The sequence below is a fragment of the Thamnophis sirtalis genome, unplaced genomic scaffold (genome assembly GCF_051295495.1).
Source record: "Thamnophis sirtalis isolate CommonGarterSnake01/CBP01778 unplaced genomic scaffold, rThaSir2_p1.2 scaffold_15, whole genome shotgun sequence".
Classification (NCBI taxonomy): domain Eukaryota; kingdom Metazoa; phylum Chordata; class Lepidosauria; order Squamata; family Natricidae; genus Thamnophis; species Thamnophis sirtalis.
The window spans coordinates 34,600,518-34,624,469 of record NW_028261395.1 but is presented as its reverse complement, the minus strand read 5'-3'; the positions used below and the strand labels follow the sequence as shown (position 1 = coordinate 34,624,469).

The window sequence follows — 23,952 nt, the reverse complement described above, 5'->3', positions numbered from 1 at the left end:
TTCTTAGACTCCTTTTCTGAAAACCAATTATGCAAAGACAGGGATTCTGGGATTTGTTTTTTTGCCGGCCTTTTAACCAAAGCTGGACTTTAGGACACGTGGCAAAGAGGACACTTAGAAAGAAAAAAAATGGGATGCTGTGAGAAAATGCTTTGCTTTTATTTTGTCTTTTGAAGCCCTTTGTTCAGGGGTGTCACACTTGATTTTATTGAGGGCCGCATTAGGGTTGTGTTTGACCTCAGGGGGCCAGGGTGACTGTGGATAGGGTATTAATAAACTCCTTCATTAAATTAACATGGGCCTTGAATGGGTGGATTTATATATATATTTATCAAAATACTATTTATTTTATTATATGTTGGACATTTATGCTTTGGTGCCAAAATCGGTGTCACAATTTTTATTTTCATGTTACCTTTGTAGGATGAAAATGACAATCCACCCACATTTAGCAAGCCTTCCTATGTTGTCACAGTCATGGAGGATATCATGGCAGGTAGGAGATCAGTTTTTATCCTAATCCTTATCATTCCCTCATAACAGCAAATTTGGGAGATTATTTGGACTGAGAGAGGGGGGGAGGGAGGGAGAGTCATAGAGACAGAGAGAGAGAGACAAAGACTGCTCAAAGTCACCCAGCTAGCTTTCATGCAATGGCTTCCTTTTCTTGATTTTCTCCTGGCAGTCTTCTTGTGGGGGACAGCCATCCAGAACACATATGGGTAATCTCATCCTCTTCTCTTCTAGAGAGCTCCCAAAGCAGCAGTTTACTCATCGGTCCTTTGGGCTTTGCCATGGTCTTTGGAGACATATTACTTCATCTACCTTCCCTTCTCTTACAGAGAAATTCTTACTTTTAATACCTTTCAAGCTACCTGTGTTTCCCTGAAAATAAGACCCGGTCTTATATTTTGGGGGGGCTCCAAAATAAGCATTAGGGCTTATTTTTGAGGAAATTCAATTTCAGGGTGATCAGCCCAGCTGGGCGCCCCGCCCCCTGGCACATACACATGAGGCAGCCCGCGCAGTGCAGTGAATTGATTCCCTGTCCAAGCAGCAGACGGAGGCAGAGGCGTGAGGTAGAAGACAGGCGATCCTGACGAACCGCACAGGCCTCATGCAAGCTGAGAGAGGCAAAGAGGAGCCTCCCACAGTACCCCCCCCCTTACCGGTCCACTGACTCTCAGCTTTCACGTGGCCTGCGCATTGCATCTGGATTGCCCGTTTTCCCCTTCCCCCACTCATCTCTGCCTCCATCTGCTGCTTGGACAGGGAATCAACTCACCTGTGCTGCACGGGTTGAGGCTGCTGCTGGACATCATCAGCTCACACATGCTCTCTGCCTTCTGTTCTGGCCATGCACACTAGGGCTTATTTTTGGGGTAGTGCCTATTATTAGGCACATGCTGTAAAATCCAGCTAAGGCTTATTTTCAGGAAAGGTCTTATTTTCAGGGACACACAGTGGACATTTGTCTACTTTACCCATAGCAGGAGATAGATTAAAATATCTACAGATTTTGTATTTTAGAAGTGGAATGAATAGCAATAGCACTTAGTCTTATATACCACTTCATAATGCTTTAACCCTCTCTAAGAAATTTACAATGTCAACCTATTGCCCCCAACAATCTGGATCCTCATTTTACCAACCTCAGAAGGATGGAAGGCCGAGTCAATCTTGAGCAGGTCAGAATCAAACCTCTGGCAGTGTGTAAAAGTGACATGCGGTGAGGTTTATGGCTGGTTAGGCACTGATGTCATCACAATCAGATTTACAAACATTAAAATCCTACAAATTATCTTATCCAATATTTGATTGGCAGCAGTTAAACTGTTATGTTTAATGTCTCATATCAGCATTCTTTACACATAATGTAGCACACAAAAAGCACATTTGCCATCAGAGCAGATGTTGGGGAGGGGGGGCAAGGAGGAAAAGGTCCACTCCCTCTCCCTCAGACCCCCAGGAAGGAAGGAAGGGAAGGAAGGGGGAGGGAAAGGAAATGGGAAAGAAGAAAAAGGAAAGGAAAAGAGAAAGGAAAGGAAAGGAAAAGGAAAGGAAAAGGAAAGGAAAAGGAAAGGAAAAGGAAAGGAAAAGGAAAGGAAAAGGAAAGGAAAAGGAAAGGAAAAGGAAAGGAAAAGGAAAGGAAAAGGAAAAGGAAAAGGAAAGGAAATGGCAAAGAAGAAAGGAAAGTATAAAGAAGGGAGGGGAAGGGAAGGGAAAAGAAAAAAAGAAGGGAAAGAAAATAAAGAAAGAAAAGGAAAGGAGAAAGGAAAGGAAAAGAGAAAGGAAAGGAGAAAGGAAAAGAGAAAGGAAAGGAAAAAGGAAAGGAAATAGAAAAGAAGGAAAGGAAAAAGGAAAGGAAATGGGAAAGAAGAAAGGAAAGGGAGGGAAAGGGAAGGAAAGGAAAGGAGAAAGGAAAGGAGAAAGGAAAAGAGAAGGAAAAGGAAAGGAAAATAGAAGAAAGACAGAAAGGGAAAGGAAAGAGTGGAATGGATTGCTACTGCTCAAAAATCAAGTCTCAAGTTGACCACTTTGGCTCAGGCAGTCAACTTCTACGCTGCTTCCCTCTCCACAAAGCGAAGGGAGACGCAATGCCTGAGAAACGCCGGATGGGCAGAGTTTCAACTTGTCATTTTCTCAGTGACATACATAAATCTTACAATGAAAGGAGTATGAATCTTAAGAGGACACTTAGAATGGAAAAGGCAGGTGTTAGGTTGCCTCTGTATTAGCCCTTTTTTGGGAAATGCATGGAATTTTTTCTTGTTTCGCTACATAAAGCCCTGATCTCTAGTTCAGTGCTTTGATCATTCCATTTCTTTATTATATATTTTTTCTGATTTTTCTCCATTCATATTTCCCACAGCGAATTTTGATTACAGATCATCAATTTACCCTGTACTTTGGAAAAAACTTATTTGTTTATTATTTCACAATTAGATTGTGAATTATGCAAATCAAAATTGCAGTAAACTATATAAGTGTAATCTAAATTTTCCTAAACAAATAAATAAATTTGGCCTGTAAACTCTTCATCTTATTTTTCTTGCTTTCTTCAAGGAGCAACAGTGCTATTTCTAAATGCTACTGACTTTGACCGATCAAGAGAATATGGCCAAGAATCTATTATATACTCTTTGGAAGGTTCATCACATTTTCGCATTAATGCTCGTTCTGGTAAGTACAACTACGACTTTCTACTTACTTTTCAGTTTTCTTGATTTTTTTTTTAAATTAAAAACAATAGTTTTCACTCGTCTAACAAATTATCCTCTAAAATAAAAATAAAAATACAGGTATGAATGCAAAGATCATACTGCCTAACACCAGAGCAAAATCAGTATAATTCTTGTGAAACATTTGTATTATATTAATGTTCAAATTGCCCAGAATTCAAAGCTATGTGCTTTCCATAAATCAGAATAAATTGCCTTAAAGATCAGATGTATAATCTGTTTTTGAATGGTATGCCAGAAATGGCATGCTCCAGAAAATAAAGCCAAGACAAAATTATAATTTAATTCTAATTAGTTAAATATAGTTAATAATATCACTTCCTGCATGTAATCATTTCTCACTGTCATATTAAAAATTACAATTCAATTATAATACAAACCTTTGGAATGGAGGATGGCATCCAAGGATTTGGAGGAAGAAAAACAAGTTGAAACTATTAAAATGCCTTTTTTGGTATTTCATTTTCAAGGAAATATGAACTTCTCCCAGTGATGGAAGTGGCATTTAACATTGAATACTATATCCACCCACTGTGGGAATCCAAAATAAATAAATATCTGACTATCCTCCACCTGATCACATCAATGAAATACAGGTCACAGATTATTTAAGAAATTGGTTTCACTGTCACACTGTTCTTAGGAATATCTTTCTAATGTTCAGGCAGAATCATCTTTCCTTAACCTAAATCTTGTATTCTATGTTCTAAACTCCATAATAACTGACAATACATCTTCTACTGGGAAGAGTATATGTAAACCTCTAACATATCCCCATCAAATTCTTCTTTTCTAATGACTAAGCACTTCCAACTTCTACATTCTCTCTTGACTATGAGACTCAGAAAAGAAAGGTGTTGGAGTTAGGTTAATAACAGCAATCTGAAGTTGTCTTAAAACATGCTATTTGAAGTAGACTGTGGCCAATGCACAGAAAAATGGGACAATTATTTCCCACAAACTATAATTCTGTTCACATATCCCAATATTATACCTGCCACATCACATTGTCCAATTATATTCAGTTTATGATCAACTACTATTCCATTAGTAGTAGTAGTAGTAGTAGTAGTAGTAGTAGTAGTAGTAGTAGTAGTAGTAGTTGTTGTTGGTTGTGAAGTTGTGTCCAACGCATTGTGACCCCATGGACAAGGTTTCTCCATCCAGCCACCTCATTCTCTGCCTTCTTTTGCCCTCAATCATTCCCAGCATTAGGCTCTTCTCTAGTGAGTTCTTCCTTCTCATAAGGTGGCCAATGTATTTGAGTTTCATCTTCAGGATCTGGCCTTCTAAGGAGTAGTCAGGGTTGATCTCCCCTAGGACTGACATGTTTGTTCGCCTTGTATATCTCTCTGTAAGTACTGTCAAGTATCTCTTATCCTACATCTCCGAATTTAATTTTAAATTTCTTAAGAACTCTCATGTTACTTAGTCATTTACTCCCCAGTGTTCTTATTAGATGCCATATCTTCTCATTTAAGTATCAAACCAAAGGAGGCTGGTCTTCTTAAACTTTTTTGAGAGAGAAAGATTTCAGCAAGTTGGGTCAGAAATGTTTTGGAAGGACCATGTTTTGCCGAGTTTATGTCCCACTAGATATCTGGTTCATTCATCTGACTTGGAAAGAAATTAGCTTGTAGAAAATATATTAAAGCATAAATATAGAAACCAGGAGACTTAGTTTTAGTCCTCCCTTAGATACAAAGCCAGCTAGGTGATCTTGGGCCAGTCTCTCTCTCTCAGTCCGTAAAATGGAGATACTTCTTCCCAAAAATATTGCCAAGAAAATTTCAGGGAGTTGTCCAGAGAGTTGACTGAACTCAAACCTAACTTAGAAATGTGTATTTGTAAGTGTATGCATATATGTATATTGGATACTATATGTATTGTTTTATTAGTTGAGGTTCTTAAATGTTATTATTGTAAACCACCAAGAGTTGTTAGAGTTTATATATACAAGTTCTTGTAGCAAACAAATCTCTTTTAGTTAATAAACCAAGAAATAACAATAGTTGGCAGTTCAAGTTTTGTTTGTTCCTCAGTTTATTTTATTCCAAATCTCTTTCTAGCACTGCTAAGTTTATTCATTAAGATTTGTGAGCAGATGTTTACCTTTAACACAAGTTAGTCTTCCTCCTTCTCCACTGCACCTGTTCTATTTGAACAAGCAATACCCTCTATCTGTGGTACTTCAGACGAGGACTCATCCCACCAGATCCCTGTTATAGCTATTAAATCATATTTCCTTCCTGCACTGAGTTCAAACTAATATTGCTTACTTCCCATGCACTGATCGTTAAGCTGCAGACAATGAAGGCCGTGAACTTTGGGAGCCAATCTTCTTTCTGTGTTGTCACTGAATGATTTAATAGGCCTCAATGCAGCAGCATTTTCTCTTCCTTCTATAGACCACAAATCTTTATCTGAATTTTTTTTCCATCTCCAACCCTTGCAAAATCCAGCCTGACTTCCAAATGCCTAACAGATATTATTCACAATTAGAAAGATTAAATTTTCACAAGAGTTTCACAAGATCTTATTAACTAGAGACGTTGAAATGGAATGTGTGTGTTTTGCAATCCGTTTATCTGTAAGTTTATTAGGATGAAGATCTTTTGGCTCTCCGAATGACCACATCTTAAGGCAATGAGGGATTGCTACTTGATTTGCAGATATGGAAAGTGTTGCCCAGTAATATTTTGCAAACTACTATTCCATTACACCTAGATTTAGATACATTCTTTTGCCATTCATTGTAAAGCACATTCATTCAATTCCTCTGTCACGCTTCCAAACCAAACCAGCAAAACAAGAAGCCACACTGTGAGTAGAACGGGTCTCTTTATTGAAGTCTCAGCTTGGAAAGTGGTGAACAATACAGGGGTGAAAGTCAGCAGGTTCTGACAGGTTCTGGAGAACCAGTAGTGGAAATTTTGAGTAGTTTGGAGAATCGGCAAATATCACCTCTGGCTGACCCCAGAGTGGGGTGAGAATGGAGATTTTGCAATATCCTTCCCCTGCTATGCCCACCAAGCCACGCCCACAGAGCCGGTAGTAAAAAAAATTGAATTCACCACTGGTACAAGGGTTGCTAGACAGCATTACTAGACAGCATAACAGTGCATTGTGGCCACTTTGAATGGTGCGCTTTCTCGGATGTTGACATCCTCCTTCCAGAGAATTTGGCTATTGGTTCCAGAAACCAAATCTCTTCCATCAAAACCATTTGCATAATCAGGTATTTCCTGGCAGTATTCTGCTCCCATTCTAGTCCACTTCCATGGAGTGAAGTAGTATTGTTATTGTTTGTAAGTCACTCAGAGTTGCCTTTAGACTACAGGGCTGGCAAATAAGTAAGTAAATAGGTACACAAACAGACAAACAAACAAACAATAGTATTAGTAGTATTAATATTAATTTCGCTTTTCCCACTCTTATCTTCTCAAGAGAGGCATCAACATCCATAACTCCCAGCCACCATAAGCATATTGGATGGGGCTCTGGTATTAGAAGTCCCCTATACATCTGCAAGCATCAGACAGCAGGAGCATAGAATCCATGCCATATCAATGATGTAGTGCAAGGATTAAAAAAGAAATTGATTAACTCTTGTTTCCTTGCCTATATTTTTCCCCAATGTGTCATTTTTCAGGTTACAGAATTGTCAAACAATCTGAAAAAGACATGGCAGTGTTTTTGATGTGGCATCACTTTCAGTCTCTTGCCCTGTTCCCCTATTCAGTAGGAAAGGAGATGAACCTGCATGCCAGGAAGTAGTGTGGTGTGGGAGTAGACTGAGAACTCTGTAGGAATAGCATCGCTAAAATTAGCTAAATGTGCGCTGTAAAGGTGTGCCTAATTGGATGTAACTTTGTGGCCAAAGTGGAGCAATTCATCACTAAGACATGTCCTTTTTCTTTAAATCCCCCACTGATTCCCCCCCCCAGACTACAGATTAATGGGTACCACAGGAACTTGGGAGGCAAATGTATTTCAATGAATCTTTTGACCTCTTGCAGTTCAAGATCAATTTTTAATCGTTTCCCCCAGATAATCTGCTGTGGACAGCCCCTTAAAATTAAAGTGATTTGTGTTTGACCAGGGAATTGAACTTCGGTGTGTAGGCTGAATATGCGGCCATGGGACATAGGAATCAATGGACAGTTCCATCTTGGTTAGCCTACTGTATAAACAAGACAATTGGGCACCTTTCAGTTCATTATTGGAGCAATAAGAGAGAAGATCAGGCAGCTTCAGAAACCTATTAAAGAAGTAATAGGTAGTGGATCACACCTAGATAGTTTTCTCAGGTATGTCAAATCTATAGACTTTATTGTGAGCTTCATAGCATCATAGTTTAAACTGAATTTATCTATATAGATAAAAGCCAAATACCACTCGCTCATCACAAAATCTCCAGAACCGTAAAGACTACAAACTTGAAATTTGGCACTTATATTCCTCTTGGCTTCTAGGTGCTCACTAAGAAAGGATTTTTCGAAATGACCATGAGATCATTAGTATTTTTTATACAGTAATTCACACGCTCTGATGCTAAGGAGATCTATTCCCCCTCTCCACCTGAAAAGAACTCTGTTCCAACTGCCAGTTGCCTTATATTAACACGTTCTGATGCTAAGGAGTTAGACATTCTACTCCCCCTCCCCACCTGAAAAGAACTTTGTTCTGACTGCCAGTTGCCTCACATTCGGTTACCTCAGTTCAAACTGTCAGATGTTCCATTCTTTCACTCAGGAGCGGTGTGGGGTTCCTTACAGTACTAAACGTCGTTATTGCACTAGAATGTCTACACCTTCCACCTATGGAACTGCTTCCAGATTCAAGGCGGCAGGAGTGATATTCCCTTGTGTGTTTCAGTCACCGACCACCACTGAGCCAACAGGTTGTGAACTTAATTTCTTCTGCATAGCCTGATCACATAGTTTCGTTGCGAAGCACCGGTATCCAGCTAGTAATTAAATATAATTGAAACATTGGAGGTGCATCTGATTAGTAATCATTCAAACGTACAATTGACCTGGGATATTTTTCTCCTCAGCTCTCCTATTTTCATAGCTTCCAGAGTACATCCTCTAGTTTCTCCTGATGGCTTTTCTAGGGTTTTGAATATTTTCTTTCCTTCAAGTAGACTGACTTTTTACTTCCTGTTCAGAGGTTGCAAAGTTTCAGCATTATTATTTTTTTGCTAATGCCTTCTCTCTTAGCAATTGCAAGGCGTACCTTCTGTGACATCATGAAAGGTACATTTGCAAACCCTTCCAAGTGACTGCACCATATTGTTCTATAAGCTTAGGAAAATAATTTATAACTTAGATGCCTTTCTTTTTTCACTTCCCTCTCTTACCTGCTTCAGGGGAAATCACCACTACATCTCTACTGGACCGGGAAGCTAAATCGGAATATATACTCATTGTGCGAGCTGTGGATGGAGGTGTTGGTCACAATCAGAAAACTGGCATTGCAACTGTGAGTTTCACTGCAGTGGTTTCATTTGATGTTTGTAATATAGTTATGTATCTAGATTCTTTTAACAATAATTGACCTTTCTATCTTGAACAGAACTGTTCTTCCCTGACTTAGAAACTTTCAGATGCCCATCTGGTCAGCAGTTTAAGAAAAGAACAAAGAGGTGGAATTGTTTTGCAGAAGGCTTGTTGAAATGTCATCTCAACTTGGTCTCCCATTTGAAATTACCATATGTCCTTATAATACATAAAATGCATCTTCTACTTTAGTATAGATGTATTTAGTAAAAATAGGGACGCAGTGGCTCAATGGCTAAGACGCTGAGCTTGTTGATCAGAAAGTTCAGCAGTTTGGCGGTACAGATCCCTAGCACTGCATAACTGAGTGAGCTCCTGTTACTTGTCCCACCTTCTGCCAACTTAGCAGTTTGAAAGCATGTAAAAATGCAAGTAGAAAAATAGGAACCACCTGTGGTGGGAAGGTAAGAGCGTTCTGTGCACCTTTGGCATTTAGTCATGCCGGCCACGTGACCACGGAGACATCTTCAGACAATGCTGGCTCTTCAGTTTTGAAACGGAGATGAGCACTGCCCCCTAGAGTCAGGAACTACTAGCACATAAGTGCAAGGGGAACCTTTACCATTACCTTATTTAGTAATTGAAGAATTTACTTTTCTGCCGATGGGCTTTTCTGCCATAGATATTTTAAGCAGATGACTGAACCTTAATAGTTTTCCACAAAATATAGCACATAAATATAGCAAATATTCCACTTAATATAGCAAAAATTGATTTTACCATCCAGTTACATTTAAAGCAACCCTAAACAGTCCTTCCACTGATTTATAAAAAATGAGGGGGGAAAGGCTAACTATAAGGGATTATAGATTAATATGTTATTTAGCTTTTTTAAAAGGAGGGTGATGGGATTCTGCAAGATTTGGCTGAAGTGGTCATTTTCTTTCCCTTTTTCTTTTGTCATGAAGCAATCTTTGTCTTCCATATTCCCACTTGTACCATTATTGTGCCTAATGAGAAGCTACGACCAGGAATAGTTGGAAAGATTATAGAGTTAGGGGGGCTACGATATTGTTGGATGGAACCAGGGGAGGGCTGCTGGGAGTTCACAGGGGTTCAGGAGAACCTCTAGCTAAGACTCTGTGCAGTTCGGAGAGCCCCCAAATCCCACTTCTGGATTACTCCGCCCATCCCACCCCTCCCAGGGGTCCCCATGTGGCCCATTTTGGATGCAGGTAAGTGCAAGTTGTGCATGGAGGCTTGGGGAGGTTGAAGAATGGGCCTACCGGACATTCTGGCCTGCAGAGGGCCTCCAGAGCCTGGGAAGACCGTTTTTGCCCTCCCGGAGGCTCGAAAAAAGCCTCCGGAGCCCACAGAGGGCAAAAATCCCCCCCACTGTTGTGCAGGAGGCCGAGTAGGCCACGTTCACCATGGCCATGGCCACCCAGCAACCGGGCAGAGAACTCCTTGCTAAAAGTTTTGAAGGCCACCCCTGAATGGAACTCAGACCAAGATTCCTACCTGGAAAAATATGCTCACCCATGTTTGGGGTGAAGTGATTTTTTCGCTTGATAAATCCTTTCAAACTGAAGTTCTTTCTCTTCCTGTACAGTGTAAGCAAAATGCCAGATGTTGGATGTCTTTGCAGAATTATTTTGAATTCACTGCTTACATTTTTATAACTTTTCATTCAACTCATTAGGAGTTTTATGAAGCTGAGAATTTTATCTTGTCTGAATGATGACAACCCTCCTGTGGGTTGACTTGACAATGTGGAATTCTAGATTTTGGTTTAGGAGACCTGAGTTCATACTGTTGCCCCATTATTATACTTTCTGGATTATTTTGGCCAGTTATTATCATTCAATTGAGTTGAGCCCATATTTTTATTTTCAAATGAGATGTGAAAATTGTAGATATGTTACCATGATAGCAGTATTCCAGTATCTCAGGGGCTGCCACAAAGAAGAGGGAGTCAAGCTATTGACTAACCAAGGAGAGAAGCAACTTAGAACTAAGGAGAAATTTCCTGACAGTTAGAACAATTAATCAGTGGAACAGCTTGCCTTCAGAAGTTGTGAATGTTCCAGCACTGGAAGTTTTTTAGATGTTGGATATCCATTTGTCTGAAGCGGTGTAGGGTTTCCTGCCCAAGCAGAGGGTTGGACTAGAAGACCTCCAAGGTCCCTTCAAACTCTGTTAAATTTAATTTCTACCTCTTAGAGCATAAGGTAATCAGCACTCCAAGATATTAGTGTGGTAATAATTGCTTTATAATTGTTATTTGTTCTTCCCTCTCCCCCTTATCCTCCCTGGCTTGGAATGTGTGAGGAAAATACATATTTTAGGTCAGGGGTGTCAAATTCATGGCCTGTAGGCCGGATGCGTCACATACTGGCCACGCCCACCTCCGGTTAAGCAAAGGGGGGAAGCATGATACATCATGTGATAACATGACAACAACAGTTTCACACCCATGTTTTATGCCATATTATTTAATGTGGACTAATATTTTACTTGGAGAAAAAGCAAGGTGAGGAAAAATAACTGCAAAATTAAGGAAATATTTTCATTTGGTGTGGTCTGTCTTTTGCCATAACCACTTTCTTCAACATACCATATTAGAAATTTCTTGCCTTTTCTATTCTATCTATATCTATATATCTCTATCTCTATCTCTATCTCTATCTCTATCTCTATCTCTATCTCTATCTCTATCTCTATCTCTATCTCTATCTCTATCTCTATCTCTATCTCTATCTCTACCTACCTACCTACCTACCTACCTATATACATACATACACATATATATGTCTGTGTGTGTGTGTGTGTGTGTTTCTCTCTCTCTCTCTCTCTCTCTCTCTTCTTTCCTCCTCCTCTTCTCCTTCCCCGATATCCTGTAAGCGATCAGCAACTACTCTTCTATCAGGTCACTGCCCTAGGGCACTCTTCTAATAGGAATTTAAAATGCTTTAAATAATTTAAAGGGACAGTGAGAGATCAAGGAAGCATGCTTAAGCTTTTTCCTTCTTTTTCCACTGCAAACTGCTTCCATGATTTGCTGTGATGTCTATCGTTTTCGATGCGATTATCATTTTATTGGCTATTCAGTTGCATTATCTCAAATATATATATATATATATATATGTATGTATGTATGTATGTATGTATGTATGTATGTATATATATATATATATATATATATATATATATATATATATATATATATATATATATATATATATATATATATATATATATATATATATACACACAGTAAATATATATATCTTTCAATCCAAATTCTTTTGCCTCAACTTTCTTTTGTGAATTCTGTAAAAAAAACAAACACCCCTAGTGTCATTTTTATTTCATTTCAGGGCAACCTGTATCAATAAGAACTGCAGCCTTTAGTATTACAGGGAGAAAGAAGAAATGCATAATTCCTGATGATAAATCTACTCTGGTCCTCATGCTTTGTTCATATATGGTGGTGTTTCTTAACTACAGCAACTTTATAGCAGACTTCCAGTACTTGAGGGTCTGTCAAAGAGAAGAGGGTACAGATACAGATTTACAGAGTTGGAAGGAACCTTGTAGGCAGCGGTGAAATCTAAACATTTTTTACTACCGGTTCTGTGGGCGTGGCTTGGTGGGGGGCATGTGACTGGGTGGGCATGGCTATGTAGTCATGTAACTGGGGGATTAAAAGACAGAAACAGGGTTGGACTAGATGACCTCCAGGTCCCTTCCAGCCCTGGATTATCCTCTGAAGCTGCTTCTAGTGCCAGGTTTGTAGTCCTCCCTCCCTCTCCCTTTTCCCTTCCTCCCTCCCTTTCTTCCTTTGACTTTCTCTCTTCTTTCTTTCTTTCTTTCTTTCTTTCTTTCTTTCTTTCTTTCTTTCTCTCTTTCTCAGCACCCCCCTACTCTCCTGTTTTTGGCCAAGCAGGCCTCAGGGAAGCCTGCTGGGAGCAAAAACGAACCACCACCACCCCCGCATTTCCAGAGAACCTGCAGTAAAAAAAAGTTCCGAAGATCAGCTGTGTGACATGCGATCGTCAAAACTTTAAAAAAAACTTTTTAAAGTATTTTTTACTACCGGTTAGAACAAACTGGCCCAAACCAGTAGCATTTCACCCCTCCTTGTAGGTCGTCTAGTCCATACACATTTGCCCAAGCAGGAGACTCTACACCATTTTTTCACAGATGGCAGTCCAGTCTCTTCTTGAAAGCTTCCAGTGATGGAGCTCAACCTCTTCTCCATAGCACCTGAGGGCAAGATAAGAATAACGGAAAGTTATCAAGGAGAGAACCAACCTAGAATTAAGGAGAAATTTCCTGTCAGTGAAACAATTAATCAGTGGGACAGCTTGCCTCAAGAGGTTGTGAGTGCTCCATCACTGGAGGTTTTTAAGAAGACAGTGATTTGTCCAGAATGATATAGGCTCTCCTGCCACAAGTAGGGGTCTTGAATAGAAGACCTCCATTACAACCCTATTATCCCATGTTCTGTGATGAATGCTCTAACATGCTGGCTGGAGAATTCTAGGAATTGAAGTCCACACATCATAAAGTTGCTGAAGTTGAGAGACACTGACATCAGGGAATTCGGTGTTGTGGTGGTGGCTATTGTTATTTTTAGTTATTATTTTCCTCACTGTCCCACCATTTCTTTGGGAACTCAAGGCATTTACACAAAGGCTTTCCCTGATTTTAGACCACCAGGAGCATCCTTGGAGGAGAGGAGAGAGAAAACAACAAAAGCATCAATGTGTGAATACAATGCAAGCACCTCCCCTTGTATTAGCTCCTCAAGGTAGTCCAGAGAAGATACACAACGACAGAACATAGAATAATAAGAATTGGAAGGGAGCTTGGAAGTCTTCTAGTCCAAACTGCTGCTCAAGCAGAAGACCCTTTACCATTCTGGGCAAATGGCTGTCAAGTCACCTCTCTTCTCCTGTTTTCCTCCTTCCTTAGGGACCAGATTCAATTGATATTGATAAGAGAAGATGGATTTAACCCTAGATTGTGATTATTAACTATGCATGTGTTAGGTAGTTATATAAGTGTGTCTGTCTGTCTGTCTGTCTGTCTGTGTGTGTGTGTGTGTGTGTGTGTGTGTGTGTGTGTGTGTGTGTGTGTGAAAAAGTAAAGGTTCCCCCGCACATGGGTGCTAGTGGTTTCCGGGTCTAGTGGGCGGTGCTCATCTCTGTTTCTAAGCCGAAGAGCCAGTGCTGCACTAATACGTCTTCGTGGTCATGTGGCCGGCATGACTAAACATGAAAGGCACACGGAACGCTGTTACTTTCCCACCAAAGTGGTCCCTATTTTTCTAGTTGCATTTTTTATGTGCTTTTGAACTGCTGGTTGGCAGAAGCTGGGACAAGTAACGAGAGCTCACTCCGTTACGCGACGCTAGGGATTCGAACCACCAAACTGTCAACTTCTGATCGACAAGCTCAGCAACTTAGCCACTGAGCCACCACATATGTATGTACGTACGTATGTACGTATGTATGTATGTATGTATGTATGTATCTATCTATCTATCTATCTATCTATCTATCTATCTATCTATCTATCTATCTTGTAAGACTGAAATAAATGTTCTCCTTCGGTCCTTTTACTCTCCAGAAAACTAGGGTTTTTACAAACTGACTCTCTCTCTCTCACACACACACACACACATGCACACACACACGCGTGCACACACAAACACACTCCTTCTGCGGATTGAGATGCCTTCCCATGACAGTTGTCCAGCCTGTGGTTCTTTCTCCTCTCTTCCAAGGTCATTCCTACATATTGTATGTTGTGACAGCTTGTATATTGTGACATTACCAGTAGAGCAGCCCTCAACTGATGACCACCATTGGGAATAGAATTTCTGCTGTAAGTTGGTGAGGTTATAAACCAAGTTATCACATGACCAGATCCTATTTTACGACCATTTCTACTTCACTCATTCAGCAAATGCAACTTCCCCATCTGACTTTGCTTGTCAGAAACTGGCTGCAAAGATTGCAAATCACAATCTCATGATTGCCAGATAATGCAACTGTCGTAAATGCAAGCCAGTTGCCAAGTGCCCAAGTTGTGATCAGGTCACTTTGGGGTGGTGCTTTGGTCACAACTTTGAGGACATATTCTAAATGGCTTCTTCTGAGGCTATCGTAACTTGGAACCATCATTAAACGGCTGTAAGGCAAGGACTACTGTACATACCAAATAGATTGGACCTTATATTCTAATAATGTGGTGGTGTTTATGTCATTATGATAGAAAGCACAGGATCCTGCAGATATTACTAAATCCTGCAGGCACATTAAGATAGATTGGGCTGAGAGCAGTAGTGGGATTCAAATAACAATTGGATCTTTGCCCTAATGACTGGCTGGGTGGGCATGTCTGAGTGGTCATGTGACTGGATGTGCATGGGCCAACTCGACATCACTCACGTTGAAGAGCACCTCGCTTCGCCGCACCCTCGCCTCACCATGCTTGGCAAGCGACCAGATGGGTGGCTGGGCAGTCAGGCAAGGAGTGGCTGGGAGGGAAATGGCTAGGTGTGGGGAGGCATGCTATTCAGCTGGTTCGCCAAACTGCAGAAAAAGTTAGCTACCAGTTCTACCGAACCGGTGCGAACCGGCTGAATCCCACCACTGGCTGAGAGGAAGAAACAGAGTCATCCAGAGTGAATTATTTGGACCTTTCTGGTCAAATGGGAACTAGAATCTGTCTTCTCAGTTCATATCTGACTGTCCCACTACTATCTTTCCAAAGTAAGAATAGCAAGGAAAGGCCCTAATTAGCAACACATTCACTTTTTTCTTGCTCGTTACTGTCCATAGCTAGGAAGACTATTTAAAAAGGGAGTTTCACTTGTGCATACTCTGAGAGTACAAAAGGCCCCAATCCCTTGGTTTAAATAAGGCTATTTATCATTTGCTACAATATCATGATAGTGATTGAGGGATTAAAGAATTTGTCCGTGTCAGCATGCACATTTTGATGAGCAGTTTAACCTTGAAACATCTGCGCTGGTTGAATTCCTCCAGAGTGCATTGTGTTCTCCCAAATTAAAATAGCATTTATATATATTGTGCTTCAGCATTATGACTCCGAGGATAAAGGTTGCTCTTACCCTGCACCACAGTACTTTTTACAATGTTCTCATCTAATAATTCAGATGGGACAAGTGGCATGGGAACAGTAGGCACAAAATGCTTTCCTTCGTAAGCGTTATTCATTTTCCATTTCTACTCACAATGATGAATTACCTGTGTCCAGGCTGCACAATACAATCCAAGCAGTTACTTCCTCTTTATCAAGTTGACTGGCTACAGGTAGTCCTCAACTTATAACCACAATTGAGCCCAAAATTTATCTGACTAAGTAAGACTTTTGTTAAATGAATTTTGCCCCATTTTACAACCAGTCAATGCTATGGTTTTCCCAGTTGCAATCTATGGCAGTGAAAGTTGGACCATAAGGAAGGCTGAGCGCCAAAGAATGGAGGCCTTTGAACTAAGGTGCTGGAGAAGACTCCTGCGAGTCCCTTGGACTGCAAGGCGATCCAACTGGTCAGTCCTAGAGGAGATCAAAACTGACTGCTCTTTAGAAGGCCAGATCCTGAAGAGGAAACTCAAATACTTTGGCCACCTAATGAGAAGGAAGGACTGACTGGAGAAGAGCCTAATGCTGGGAACGATTGAGGGCAAAAGAAGAAGGGGCTGACAGAGAATGAGGTGGCTGGATGAAGTCACTAAAGCAGTCAGCGTGAGCTTAAAAAGACTCCAGAGGATGGCAGAGGACAGGAAGGCATGAAGGAACGTTGTCCATGGGGTTGCAATGGGTTGGACATGACTTCGCAACTAACATCCTTTACAAAGTTGTTAAATGAATCACTGCAGTTGTCAAGTTAATAACACGGTTGTTAAGTGAAGCTGGCTTCCCCGTTGACTTTGCTTGTCAAAAGGTCGCAAAAGGGGATCATGTGATCCCAGGAGACTGCAGCCGTCATAAATATGACTCAGTTGCCAAATCTGAATTTTGATCACGTGACCATGGGGATGTCACAATGCTTATAGGTGTGAAAAACAGTCACTTTTTTCAATGCTGTTGTAACTTCAAATGGTCCCTAAATTAACTGTTATAAGTCAAGGACTGCCTGTATACGCTTCCTTGGAACCTTTTAACGCTATTACCGGTAATAACATTGATGCTCTTCTTTGTTGAAATCCACTGTTGTACAGTATGAGGGGATGAAACCGTATCAGTTATTATATTCAAATGAACTGACTCTCAAATAAAAGGATTTAGGTTTTTAGTCTAAGAAATATTTAGTTCGCATATTATTATTTGCATAAAAGTTATTTTGGCTGACTGTTGATTTACATTGGCTAAAAAAAGCGTATGAACTCTTCATTAAAACTGGACATTAACTGGTTTATCTGATTGTTAAAATTCCCAAATAATTTTAGAAACAAAGAGCAAAGCAAAATTTTAAAATGGGTTTCTGCTGGCTGAGATGCTAAATTACAAGCAGAAAACCCCAAATTCTAGTCCTTCCTTCAAGATGGAAGCCAGTTGGATGACTTTGAGTCAATCATCCTTTCTTAGCCTTAGAAAGGAGACAACAAAAGCCATCTTTAAAATTTTACCAAAAAGATCCTGAATGGTCCTATCTATGAAGTCTCCAGGAGTCCAGATTAAATGTCTTATTTTGTACATGAACTTCATCTAAGCTTCCTGATTTAATCAAAGCATGGAAAGAAAATACACATTTCAAAACTAACATTTCCAAATACGGTAAGAATATCTGTGGATAAAATTCTCAGCATGGATAGAAACTGAACAAGGAGAGATTCAACATGGAAATTAGGAGAAATTTTCTGACAGTGAGAACAATCAACCAGTGAAACAGCTTGCCTTCAGAAGTTGTGAGAGCTTCACAGTGGTGGGATTCAAATAATTTAACAACCGGTTCTCTGCCCTAATGATTTCTTCCAACAACCAGTTCACCAAACTTCTCAGAAACTTAACAACCGGTGCAAACTGGCTGAATCCCACCACTGGAGCTTTATCACCGGGAACCTTTCAAGAAGAGACTGGACTGCCATCTGTGAAAAATGGTGTAGGGTCTGCTTGAGCAGGGGTTTGGACTAGATGACCTACAAGTTCCTTCCAACTCTTAATCTGAATCTGTAACTGTAGCATATTGTGTGTAATTAAGAGGAAATCCTGGAACCATTGTGGAATCAGAGAAAAATTAGTCAAGTATGTTTGTTTTGTGACTCATGCATTCATTGACAGAGATTCTGACATTGTCAGAAAAGCTAAGTACTGAATTTTGAAAACCTTGGAGTTAAAGCTTAAGAGGTTAGAGGAGGAGAGTTAATCCTCTCCCTCTATCGACAATGAAAGGTAAGTTTGTAAAGTTGCTATAGTAATGCTGGGAGAATCTTACTGAAATGCCTGGGGAAAAAATGTGAATTTATATCTATGGTTCTTTTCAGGTAAACATCACTTTGCTGGACATCAATGACAATTACCCTGTATGGAAAGATGAGCCGTATTTCATCAACCTAGTGGAAATGACCCCTCCCAACTCCGATGTCACAACAGTAGGTGTCCAAGTATACAACACACACTCTCCTGCGCTGTGTTTTTTTATCTCTAATATGCCAAAATCACACTTTGAACCCTATTACATCTCTTTAGCTTTGCACTGCCTGTTGGTTAAAATATTTAAAACATATTTATAAAATATTAAAAGGGTGTGGAATGGAGTACATAATTGAAACAGGATTCCGCAAATACTTTAAACTACATGATCGCAAAAAATGTATACATTTATAAATCCTCTTTGCAAGAAGAAAGCTATTTGGAGGAAGGGGATTTACAAAAGAAAATGAGCTAATGGGGAAAAGGTAATTAGCACATGTCCCAGAATTGCACACCAGCTTTATCACTGAAGACATGTTTGAAATGATGTCATATATAGAGCCAATACAGAGTCTATAGTGGTCTTTATTCTGGCTTCAAGACTGACTTAGAATCTCTTTGATATATTAATGAATTCATTCCTGACTCCAATATTTGTCCCTTCATATTGTTAAGGGTACCACTCGGGGGTGGGTTGTTGCCAGTGTTACTGCCAGTTTGCAACCTGCACGCAATGTGCGTGCATGCTTTGTCCACGTGTGCGCTGTTCAATGTAAACTGTTTTGTGCGCATGCACAGAACAATTTACAGTGAACTGTGCACACGCCGTCACTAAAATCCAAAATGGTGACAGCCAAGCGGCAGCGAGGGAACTGGTTCGGAGGCATGGCAGGCCTGGATTGCTGCTGGTTCTGCGATCCAGGCCAGAATTCCACTACCGGTTCAGCCGAACCAGCATACTGTTCTGACCGAGGCTTCCCAAGAGCATGAAGCAAACTCCTTGTCCTGACAAAAAAAACTTTTATTAATTGACTGTGAATTCTGCTCATTCACATCCAGTAAAGTCTTTCAAGGGAGGATTTACAGTCACAGACCTTATCTGGCTTGGAGAGCTGACAGGCCGATATCTGCAGAATTTGGCAAGGAATCTCGGAGAGTCATAAACCAATTAAGCAAACTAATTGGCTCCTGCAAACTCCACTCCCTCTTTTATTTCCTCTGGGAGGGGCCATTCACCATCCACCTGTGGCCTTACTCCCAAGTCGACCCCTGTCCTTTAGCTGTTCCCTCCATGCTCCAGCTATTCGTCTGTCTCACTGGTGTCTGACTCTGAAGGCAGATGATGTGGCATACGGCTCTGGCCCCCTCTCTGCCTCTGACACAGAGCCATCATCAGAGCCTTCCCCAGAGTCCAGGACTGGCTTATGTTCCTCCCCAACTTCCTCACTTTCCAAATCTGCTGCCAGCTCCACTTGTCGCTGGTGGGCCACAACACATACAATTAGAACAGGGGTGCCCAACTCACATCGTCACATTGTCATCACGTGATGTATCATGGCTTTTTCCCCCTTTGCTAAAATGGATGGGCATGGCCAGCATGTGACACATCCGGCCCATGGGCTGGGAGTTTGACACCCCTGATTTAGAACTTCCCATTACAAGAGGAGCAGGGGGAAAGAACTGGACATTCTCTGATTTTGCTTATCATCTTTCTTTAAATTGCTACCTTCCAACAGGCCAAAAAGGTTGGCCTTTGTCTATTCTTTGTGTGCACTAGGGACTGCCCCTCCCCCTCCCCCAAGCCACCTGCAGACTATAAATTGCCAAGCTTGGTTTATTGTTTCTGAATATGATGTAGTAGTGGCAGCTGGTTGGTTCAGTGTTTCCTTCTGCTGGTTTGTGCAGTTTAATAGCAGCATGTCTGAGCATTCGTGTAGGAGGAGTCCTGCTGGGTATCAGCAGTCTTAAGTAAATTTTCTGGGAAATAAATCCGATTGCAGTGAAAGTAATCCAGCTGGTTAAAATCTCACTCTGGAGCTGCAATTGTAGGTTAGGAATGCCTTTGTGCCTTTTTATTTTATTCAGTCAAACTTTCAGTGGGGAACACCAAGGGTTAAAAGGAACTTCTCCCATGTAAAAGCCCCATGGTCATTTGCTTATTAATTTTAGGAGGTAGGCTTTTGGACGTTATTGGACGTTAAACTATCACATAATATATGTGTGTTACAGAAAACAAATGTTTCTACTAAAACCAACAAGTTGTATCCTTATTACTTATTCCCCTTCATTTCTAATTTACAATATTATGTGGTGTAATTCTGGTTTGTGTCAGATCTGGAACTACAACAGGCTTGTAATTGCCTACCTAAACGAAACAAATTTGTTTTGGAAGATGGACTTTGCATAGTTCTTTTTTTTCAACGGGTTTCATCACTTGGAAATCTGCCATGAGGAGCACTAAAGTTCATCCAATTGTCCCAGTGTCCAATGACACTGAACCTTGCAGCCAATAGCGGATAAGGCATATAAAAAGTCGCACTCCTTGCAATGTTTTTTTTTTATCAGGAGCTGTGGTGGCACAGTGGTTAGAATGCAGTATTGCAGGCTAACTCTGCCCACTGGCAGGAGTTTGATCCTAACCGGCTCAAGGTTGACTCAGCCTTCCATACTTCTGAGGTGGGTAAAATGAGGACCCAAATTGTTGGGGGTCAAAAGGCTGACTCTGTAAATGGCTTAGAGAGGGCTATAAAGCACTACAAAGTGGTATATAAGTCTAAGTGCTAAATACTATTATTGTAAGGCTAGAATTTCTTCCTCCAGTTCCCACACTACAAATTCTATGGCGATTTATTAAAAATAAATCACAGACATGCATAGTCCTTGAACTGCATCCACAGCTTCCGACTTTGCAAGCATGCCTGGCCTTTCTCTTTGTGTGTGCAAGTCCATGTGTTGGGGTTCTGTGGGGGTGGTTTTTTTTTTAAGTTTAAAAAAATGACTGATTTCAACTTTTTCAACCTAGTTTGCGACCTCCTTCAAGGACCTCTATGAAAGGCATTGATTTAAAGCCCTTCAAATCCCACTGGCAAAATAAAAAAGAGGGAGAAGGGAGAATTATTCTCCATCACGCTAGGAGAAAAATGACGGGCGTGAAACAGAAAATAAATGAGGGGAAAGTGAAGAGAATCCACAAAATCATCAAACAAGAAGACCCTGGTTTTTTTTTAAAAAAAAAATCCCATAATGAAACATTAATCTTCTGAGGAGGTGTGGAAATAGCAAAGGTCTCCAGTCCAAGTTCACTCTTTGTAAATTAACTCTCAGTTACCTCAGGTGGCCTTTGAGATTTTCTTCCTTCCACGTCTAGGAATAATTGTTGCTTTTTGGATACACCATCAGCCTTCATTCTACTTGTAGATTCTTCTTGCCAAAATCTTTTTTTTTATTATTCTCTCACACACCATTGTGAGTATACATTCATATAAGTGTTATTCTTCTTTACATTTGTCATTCTTCTACATTTGTGATTCCATTTAATAGGTTATAATATACAGTTTGGGTTGCTTTATTTACCATCCCTTCCACCTGTTGTAACACCACCTTGTTTTCCCTTTCTTTTCTTCCTCCCTCCCTTCCTCCTCTCCTTCCCCTTCCTTCTTCCCTTACCTCTCCTCTACCCCTACTCTTCCTCTTCCCCTTCCTACCCTCTCTCCTTCTCTTTCTCTCCCTTCCACCCTCCTCTCCTTACCTCTTTCTTCCTTCCCTCCTCTTCCTCTCATTCTACTTGTAGATTCTTAAACTTCTGTTTCATTTCAGTTGCAACTTGAAGCATACACTCAGCATGTACATTAGTGCAGTGATGGCTAACCTTTTCCGGACCGAGTGCCCAAAGCGTGCTCATGCGCATGCAAATGCATGTGTGCCCAAAATGCAATGCACATGCGCTCCCCCATGCATGTGCCTGCCCCTGTGAATGTGTGCATTCCCCCCCGCCCCGCCCCCCTTGTGCATACATACATGGCCCGCTGCATGACCCCTCCATGCATGTGCACGCACCCCATTCCCTTGCACGCATGTGTGGCCCCCCTGCATGTGCCCCATCCCCCACGCATGTGACTCAAAGACCATCTGGCTGGTGGGAGGCATGTAGGCATGCGCAGAGGAGCTGAACTGGGGCAATGACTCATGTGCCATCAGAGAGGGCACTGCGGGCCACCTCTGGCACATGTGCCATAGGTTCGCCATCATGGCATTAGTGTATGATTTCATGTCCTTAAAATAATCCGTTAGAAGCCCAGATCACATTTAAAGTTCCAGTGATCTTTTTTTCAGACTGGAATGATTTCTTCTCCATCTATTCATAGCGTTTGCTATTTCTTTGCATTGTTTTGTGTTATTTGGCTTTATTAAGTATAGCAATAGCAAAAGCCCTTAGATTTATATACCGCTTCATGGTGCTTTACAGCTCTCTCTAAGCGGTTTACAGAGTCAGCACATTGCCCCTAACAATCTCATTTTACCGACCTCAGAAAGATGGAAGACTGAGTCAACCTTGAGCCCGATAGTCATTTGTGTAGTTTATTAGCAATATGCTGACTCGCCCCACTGTCCAACAACCAAGTGTTCCTGGTGTTTTCAGACGCTGTTGCTGCCAAGGAATATGACGCTGGAGAACTGCTCCTCGTGTGTTGAGTAACCCAACGCTCTTGTCTCGCTGCTCCTCTGTTTCTCCACTCAGGGCAGCGTCTCTGGAAATGCTCTGTTCAACCACATGTGTAGCATCTCTTCACTGTGTAATCTGTCTCAGTTGCTCTGCTGGCATCCTGGGGTGTTGCAGATGTCGGCCTTGTACTGAGATCCGTTATTTGGGACTTACATCTCCCATTGTGAATTGTAATTTACAGGACCAATTGTCCAGGATGCTACCATAGTTAAAAATAAACATCAATAGAAAAAAATGCACTTGTTTATTTCGAAGAGAGGCTTAATTTTCATTCTTGAGAAGTCTACCATCCCTTGCAAGAGGCAGCTGTAGTTCAGAGCTTTAAGGGAAGCTGCTACACTCCCTAATTTAAACTATGCCTGAAGATCTGTGCAAATATAATATCAGATCTATCATGCATGTATAAATTTCAACAGTGGACCTGCTGTGAATGCATTACACTAGAAAACAGTTGCTAAATGCAGTTCAGGAAATCTTTGCTTGATGAGTAAGCGTGTTTAGTTCTCACTGCTAGTGCAAATTGATGAATATTTAAATCCACTGCAATGTATAACTGAAGGATGCATTTTAGTATCCTGAATAGCAGTTTCTTGTCAGATCAGCTGGTACTAAAATGCTATGGTTTTTATTCGTGGTAGACTTTTCTCTTCTCCTGATTTTTTAGCATTGTTGCCTTTAAAATCATAAAAGAAATGTTCTAATATTTCCTGATAATGTGAGGGTGGCTTGTGGATAAGACATTCATTGTGCGTTTCCCTCACTCCAATCACTGAATATTAGGAAAGGTTTAGATGCCCTCATCTTTCATTTATAATTCTTCCACATTTCTTCAACACTTCTTGCATCCTTTTCTAACTACTAAAAACCCATTAAGGAGGAATAGCTGTCAAATGTGTTCAGACTGGCAATGGTTTAGCCCTCCATCTAGTACACCCAAGGGGCTTGAGCTCTTTAAAATTGTCCTTTGCAAATTTCAGAAGGAATATGAATAAGGTGGGACAAAACTTAGTTTTTCTTCTATAATTAGAGTTTC

At 40.8% G+C, this 23,952-nt stretch overlaps 1 protein-coding gene across 1 annotated transcript in view; it reads left to right on the top strand.

Moving 5' to 3' along the window:
- The window catches only part of LOC106545335 (cadherin-23), a 453,671-nt gene that overhangs the window by 355,959 nt on the left and 73,760 nt on the right, over positions 1 to 23,952 (top strand). The window contains exons 17-20 of the mRNA XM_087702429.1: positions 424 to 496; positions 3,067 to 3,183; positions 8,617 to 8,729; positions 18,268 to 18,375. Of these exons, the coding sequence (XP_087558555.1) occupies positions 424 to 496; positions 3,067 to 3,183; positions 8,617 to 8,729; positions 18,268 to 18,375 (411 nt within the window). The remainder of the gene's footprint in view (positions 1 to 423; positions 497 to 3,066; positions 3,184 to 8,616; positions 8,730 to 18,267; positions 18,376 to 23,952) is intronic.